The sequence below is a fragment of the Papio anubis genome, unplaced genomic scaffold (assembly GCF_008728515.1).
Source record: "Papio anubis isolate 15944 unplaced genomic scaffold, Panubis1.0 scaffold1839, whole genome shotgun sequence".
NCBI classification, from domain to species: Eukaryota; Metazoa; Chordata; class Mammalia; order Primates; family Cercopithecidae; genus Papio; species Papio anubis.
Window position 1 is genome coordinate 2886 of NW_022161844.1, and position 7586 is coordinate 10471.

A 7586-nucleotide genomic window follows, 5' to 3' on the forward strand; every position below is an offset into this window, starting at 1 on the left:
AAAAAAAAAAAAAAAAAAAAAAACTTGGCCGGGCACAGTGGCTCACACCTGTAATCCTAGCACTTTGGGAGGCTGAGGTAGATGAATCAGGAGGTCAGGAGATCAAGACCATCCTGGCCAACATGGTGAAACCCTGTCTCTACAAAAATACAAAAATTAGCCAAGCATGATGCTGGGTGCCTATAATCACAGCTACTTGGGAGGCTGAGGTGGAAGAATCACTTGAACCAGCGAGTCAGAAGTTGCAGTGAGCTGAGATCGCACCACTGTGACCCACCCTGTGCGACAAATTGAGATTCCATCTCAAAAAAAGAAAAAAAAATTAAAAGGTATATTTGCCTCATTATGTTACAATAACTAATATGGAAAGCAATATTGCAATCCCTATTAGCACATGAGATCAGATGAATTCTCCTTTGTCCCCGGACCTGCTGCCTCCTCCTGCTTGTCAGGGGACAGACCCAGTACATCTCCCCTCAGCGCTGGGTGGACGGAACCCTTGCTTTCTCGGAGGAAACCCAGGAATCCCAGAGACAAAGGGGAAGGGGACTGGCATGTGGCTGCGCAGGGCTGACTGAGGTCGGTGTCAGCAGACTGTGGGGCAGGTTCCCAGGAGGCTGCTTACTGGGCCCTGCTCCTGTGGTTTCCCCCAAGTCGTGATTCTGAAATGAATAAGGATGGTGCAGAACTGGACTGCAAATGCAGGAGTGACTTCCTGGGAGGGTGGGGCCCCTATCTCTCCTAGACTCTGTGGTCAGACTCTGGCCAACACCCCCTCTAAGCCCACAGGAGAGGAACAGGAGTGATAGCCCCCAAACCCCAGTTGCACCAGGCCTTGAGGGCCCCTTTGTCACTGGATCTGATAAGAAACCCCACCCCAGCAGCCCCCTCCCCTCACCTGACCAATGGCCACAGGCTGGCTGGGCCCAGCTCCCTGGATATAAGGAGACCTGGGGGCTGAGCACTACCAAGGCCAGTCCTGAGCAGGCCCAACTCCAGTGCAGCTGCCCACCCTGCCGCCATGTCTCTGACCAAGACTGAGAGGACCCTCATTGTGTCCATGTGGGCCAAGATCTCCACCCAGGCCGACACCATTGGCACCGAGACTCTGGAGAGGTGAGTGTCAGGCAGGACTGCCAGAGGGACTGGGTGGGAGGCCAGGTATGTGAGTGGGGACGGTGGGGAGGGGGTGGTGGGGAGGGGATGGTGGGGAGGGGATGGTGGGGAGGGGACAGTGAGGAGGGGATTGGGAGGGGACAGTGGGGAGGGGACAGTGGGGACGGGACCATGGGGAGGGGACAGTGGAGAGGGGACTGTGGGGAGAGGACAGTGAGGAGGGGACAGTGGGGAAGGGACAGTGGGGACAGATAGCCTTCCCTCTCAGTGAGGAGGGCAGGGTAAGGAGGGTACGATTAGGAGTTGCACAGGTATCTGGGCTCACTGAGACCTGAGCAGGCACAGGCCCAGGTTCTGACAAGCAGAGGGTGAAAAATTTTGCTCTAGACCTGAAGGGCCTTACAGGGCAGCCAGGGCACTACAGCCTCTACAGTCTCAGCATCTGATCTCAGCATCTGGGATCAGGCCACTGTCCCAGTATCAAAGTCCCAGCATCTGATCCCCTGGGAGGGGCCAGGGAGCTTTTCCTTCCCTGGAACGCTGCTGGGAGGTCATGAGCCTGCAGAAGGGGTGGCGGGCAACCCAGTCTGGGGCTGGGAGGGAGGTCCTGTGGCCACAGGAGACGGTGGAGGGGCTGGGGGCACCAGGCGTGCTGCAGGCGGAGGGCGGGGACTTGGGGATCAGGCGAACAGAACCCGTTAGAAGCAGGGCGATGAGCCGGGAGCTGCAGCGACCTGGGGGGCCTCTAGCACAGGGCAGCCTGGGAGGCAGCCGGGCACCGCGAGGAGGGGCTGGGGCCTGCTGCGGGGTCGCAGATGTGTCCTGGTGCCCGGAGAGGGCCGCAGGGCGCGGGGGCCGTGGGCGGGAGGGAGCGCTGCTGGGAGCTCACGGCCCCCGCCCCGCGTCCCAGGCTCTTCCTCAGCTACCCGCAGACCAAGACCTACTTCCCGCACTTCGACCTGCACCCGGGGTCCGCGCAGCTGCAAGCGCACGGCTCCAAGGTGGTGGCCGCCGTGGGCGACGCAGCGAAGAACATCGACAACATCGGCGCCGCCCTGTCCAAGCTGAGCGAGCTGCACGCCTACGTCCTGCGCGTGGACCCGGTCAACTTCAAGGTGAGCAGGGCGCGGTGCGGGCGGGGCGGGGCGGGGTCGCGGGGCGGGGCGGGGCGGGATCGCCGGGTGGGGCGGGGCGGGGTCGCGAGGAGGGGCGGGGCCCGGGCTAGGCCCCGCCCCCGCACTGAGCCGGCCCCGCCCCCAGCTCCTGTCCCACTGCCTGCTGGTCACCCTGGCCGCGCGCTTCCCCGCCGACTTCACGGCCGAGGCCCACGCCGCTCCTGGGACAAGTTCCTAGCGGTCGTATCCTCTGTCCTGACCGAGAAGTACCGCTGAGCGCCGCCTCCGGGACCCCCAGGACAGGCTGCGGCCCCTTCCCTCCAGGTTCCCAGCCCCACTTACCGCGTAATGCGCCAATAAAACCAACGAACGAAGCAGCGTCCACCGGCCCCTCGTGGTCCTCGGGCGGTGGGCGCGTGGGGAGGCGGAGCGGAGGAGACGCCCCGGCTGCTTCCCGGCCACGCTGGGCCGTGAGATCCTTGCACCGACTCCAGGGTCTGTAAGCAGTGCAGCTCCCGGGCGGGAGCGGGGGCACTCGGCACCCAGGCGTGGTGGAAAAGCGGTGCAGTTAGGCCTTTGCGGTAGGGGAGCAGCGCTGCCGCCCACCTGCCCTGCTGGCTCTCCCTGGACCTCCATGGTCTTCCTTCTTTATTTCTCCCGAATGTACTATTTCCCTGATTTCAGAACGATCAGGGACGAAGAGGGGAGTGATGGGCGTCTGCGTTCACTCATTCCTCTTCCATTCCTCAATGAAACATTTATTGGCTTAAGACAGCCTAGCCATGTTTCTAGGCTATGACACCGCAGCTGAAATAAAGAAAGCTCTGCCTGGTGGGGCTGACAATCTAGTGGGGATACAGACGTGATATACAGATCACAGTTCACAGAAATGAAAGGAAAAGAGGCTGAGCCTCACTCATAAGAGAAATGCAAGGACAAACCTCATTGAGATCCATGTCTCAATCTCCCTTGATAGGCAAAAAATCCAAGAGTTTGATCAGACTGCAGGGGCCCCCTCCTCCACTGGGCACCCCTCATCCAGGGCAGAGGAGCCCAGCCCAGGGCTTAAGTCCGGGGCATCTGATTTGCCAAAGACCTGAAACCCAAGCAAGTGTCCAACATCAGGGACTAACTGGGAAAATCAAGGATATCCACACAATGGAGAACTCACTGAAAAAAAAAAAAAGTGAGATAATTTCTAATAATGAAAATAAAGAGGTTAGGAATGGTGTGTATACAATGGTAGAACAGAGGCAAACAAGAATATGTGTGTGTGCACATGTATGTGAGCATATGGATAAACTATGTGTGAGGCTGTGTGGATGGGTGTTTATGCACAGACATGTATGTGCCCACATGTGCTTAAGTACCGCTGAGCGCCGCCTCCGGGACCCCCAGGACAGGCTGCGGCCCCTCCCCTCCAGGTTCCCCAGCCCCACTTACCGCGTAATGCGCCAATAAACCAACGAACGAAGCAGCGTCCACCTGGTCTCTGTGGTCCCTGGGCGGCGGGCGCGTGGGGAGGCGGAGCGGGAGGAGGACGCCCCGGCTGTCTCCCGGCCACGGCTGGGCCGCAGAGATCCTTGCACCGACTCCAGGGTCTGTAAGAAGCAGAGGGAAGTGCAGCTCCCGGGGCGGGAGCGGGGGGCACTCGGCACCCAGGCGTGGTGGAAAAGGGGTGCAGTTAGGCCTTTGCGGTAGGGGGAGCAGCGCTGCCGCCCACCCGCCCCGGCTCTCCCTGGGACCTCCATGGTCTTCCTTCTTTATTTCTCCCGAATGTGTACTATTTCCTGATTTCAGAACGATCAGGACGAAGAGGGGAGTGATGGGCGTCTGCGTTCACTCATTCCTTCTTCCATTCCTCAATGAAACATTTACTGGGCGTAAGACAGCCTAGCCATGTTTCTAGGCTATGGACACCGCAGCTGAAATAAAGAAAGCCCCTGCCTGGTGGGGCTGACAATCTAGTGGGGGATACAGACGTGATATAGACAGATCACAGTTCACAGAAATGAGAAAGGAAAAGAGGCTGAGCCTCACTCATAAGAGAAATGCAAGTTAATAAAACCTCATTGAGATCCATGTCTCACCTCCCTGATAGGCAAAAATCCAAGAGTTTGATCAGACTGCAGGGGCCCCTCCTCCACTGGGCACCCCTCATCCAGGGCAGAGGGAGCCCAGCCCAGGGCGCAAGTCCACTGGGGCATCTGATTTGCCAAAGACCTGAAAACCCAAGTGTCCATCATCAGGGACTAACTGGAAAAATCAAGGATATCCACACAATGGAGAACTCGACTGAAAAAAAAAAAAGTGAGGATAATTTCTAATAATGAAAATAAAGAGGTTAGAATGGTGTGTATACAATGGTAGAACAGAGGGCAAACAAGAATATGTGTGTGCACATGTATGTGAGCATATGCATAACTATGTGTGAGGCTGTGTGTGGACATGGGTGTTTATGCACAGACATGTATGTGCCCACATGTGCTTACTTCTGCAAAAACAAACCATGGGAGGATAAACTGGAAATGAATACAAATAATAAGTTAGGTAGGGATGGAGGGGAAGGTGGAAGGACAGAGAAGGACAGGGGTAGGAGGGGAAGCTCCTCCAAGTGTGACTCTCTTCCTAGTTTTCACCTTTGAATTGTGTAAATATTTTTCATTACCAAAAATAAATTCAGTCTGGGCATGGTGGCTCATACCTGTAGTCCTAGCACTTTGGGAGTCGAAGGAGAGAGGATTGCTTGAGGCCAGGAGTTGAAGGCCACCCTGGCCAACATAGGGAGACGCTGTCTTTAAAAAAATTTACAAAATTGGTAAGATTAAAATAAAAAGAGTGGCTTTGCCAGTGGCGCAAGCCTGTAATCCTACCACTTTGGGAGGCCAAGGCTGGAGGATCACTTGATGCCGAGAGTCGGAGGCCAGCCTACGTAACACAGCAGGACCTTGTCTCAAAAAGATTAAAAAATTAACTGGGCATGGTGGCAGCAGATGATTCGGGTTAGGTAAGCCTCCAAATTGGGGGTTAGCCTGGGAGGGTTCTTGACTTTGCCCAGGAAGGAATCAAGGGCAAGCTGGTGGTGTTTAACAGCAACTCTTACTGATATTGAAGCCACAGCAGACAGCAGCAGCAGAGCACTGCTCCTTACAGAGCGGGGGTACCCCATAGGCAGTGTGCCCAGGAGAGCAGCTCAGAGGCACTGCTGCACTCTTCTTTCTTTTCTTTCTTTCTTTCTTTCTTTCTTTCTTTCTTTCTTTCTTTCTTTCTTTCTTTCTTTCTTTCTTTCTTTCTTTCTTTCTTTCTTCTTTTCTTTCTTTCTTTCTTCATTTTTTGGAGACGGCGTCTCGCTCTGTCGCCCAGGCTGGAGTGCAGTGGCCGGATCTCAGCTCACTGCAAACTCCGCCTCCCGGGTCTACGCCATTCTCCTGCCTCAGCCTCCCAAGTAGCTGGGACTACAGACGCCACCACCTCGCCCGGCTAGTTTTTTGTATTTTTTAGTAGAGACGGGGTTTCACTGTGTTAGCCAGGATGATCTTGATCTCCTGACCTCGTGATCCGCCCGTCTCGGCCTCCCAAAGTGCTGGGATTACAGGCTTGAGCCACCGCGCCCGGCCCTGCACTCATCTTTATATCCACTTTAATTACATGCAAATTAAGGGAAAGTTTATGCACAAATTTCTAGGATGAGTGTGGTAACTTCTGGGTGGTCCAGTCACTGCCATGGAAAGGGGTGGTAATCTCTGGGTGTTGCCAGGGCGATGGTAAACTCCCATGGCACACTGGTGAGCGTGTCTTATGGAAAGCTGCTTCTGCCCTACTTGTTTTAGCTAGTCCTCAATTTGGTCCAGTGTCCGAGCCCGACCTCCAGAGTACATGCAGAGTCCCACCTCCTACCTCACACCTGCAGTGCTAGCTACTCAGGAGGCTGAGGCTGGAGGATTGCTGGAGCCCAGACGTTGGAGTCTACAGTGAACTATGATTGTGCCACTGCACTCTAGCCTGAGCGACACAGCAGTACTCTGTCTCTAAAAAAGCAAAACACAACAAAAAGAGTGGCTGGGTGCAGTGGCTCACACCTGGAATCTCAGCACTTTGGGAGGCCAAGGTGGGATGGTCAGTTGAGCCTGGGAGTTCAAGACCAGTCTAGGCAACATAGCAAGATTTTATCTGTACTAAAAATATATATATATATTTTTAATTAGCTGGACGTGGTGGTGCACCTGCAGTCCCAGCTACTTGGGAGGCTAGGTGGGGGGGGCGGGAAGTATCACTTGAGCCCAGAAGTTCCAGGCTGTAGTAAGCTATGATTGCACCACCGCACCGCAGCCTGGGCAACAGAGAGAGACCTTATCTATATTACCAAAAAAAAAAAAAAAAAAAAGAGGGCCAGGCATGGTGGCTCACGCCTGTAATCCCAGCACTTTGGGAGGCCGAGGCACGCAGATCATGAGGTCAGGAGATTGAGACCACGGTGAAACCCCGTCTCTACTAAAAATACCAAAAAAATTAGCCGGGCGCAGTGGCGGGTGCCTGTAGTCCTAGCTCCTCGGGAGGCTGAGGCAGGAGAATGGCATGAGCCCGGGAGGCGGAGCTTTCAGTGAGCCGAGATTGTGCCACGGCACTCCAGCCTGGGTGACAGAGTGAGACTCCATCTCAAAAAAAAAAAAAAGAGAGAGAGAGAAAATAAAACCCCCCAAATGGAAAACCAACTTAAATAAATGAACCAATGTAAGAATGTCGTGATATAATAATCAGAAAAAAGAATTGTTCCGGGTGACTTCTGAACACAGTACCTTGGCTATGACCAAAAGAACTGCAAAGACACTCTAATACTCTGTAGTTTATTGTTCCTAATACCATATATATCATAATTTCATAATCTTTTATTTTGAAACATATTCAAATTATCAAAAAATAAAAACATCCTGCAAGAATAAGACAAAGATGGAGAAACAAGGATGACTGCTGGTGGGCATGGGGCTTTTTGGGGTGTGATGAAAACATTCTAAAATTGATTATGGTGATGGTTGCACAATTATGTGAACATATTAAAAATTATGGAAATGGGGTCAGGCACAGTGGCTCACGCCTGTAATCCCAGCACTTTGGGAGGCCGAAGCGGGCGGATCATGACGTCAGGAAATCGAGACCTTCCTGGCTAACATGGTGAAACCCTGCCTCTACTAAAAAAAAAAAATTAGCCGGGTGTTGTGGCGGGTGCCTGTAGTCCCAGCTACTTGGGAGGCTGAGGTAGGAGAATGGCGTAAACCCGGGAGGCAGAGTTTGCAGTGAACCAAGATGGCGCCACTGCACTCCAGCCTGGGCAACAGTGCAAGACTCTGTCTCAAAAAA

General features: G+C 54.1%; 1 protein-coding gene across 1 annotated transcript; it reads left to right on the plus strand.

The window, feature by feature from the left end:
* The first annotated feature begins 569 nt into the window (after positions 1–569).
* HBZ (hemoglobin subunit zeta) lies at positions 570–2605 on the plus strand. Its single transcript, XM_031661529.1, has 3 exons — positions 570–1116; positions 2027–2231; positions 2377–2605. Exons 1-3 carry the CDS (start codon positions 1022–1024, stop codon positions 2467–2469), a joined length of 393 nt encoding a protein of 130 aa, XP_031517389.1. The 5' UTR covers positions 570–1021; the 3' UTR covers positions 2470–2605.
* Positions 2606–7586: the final 4981 nt, after the last annotated feature.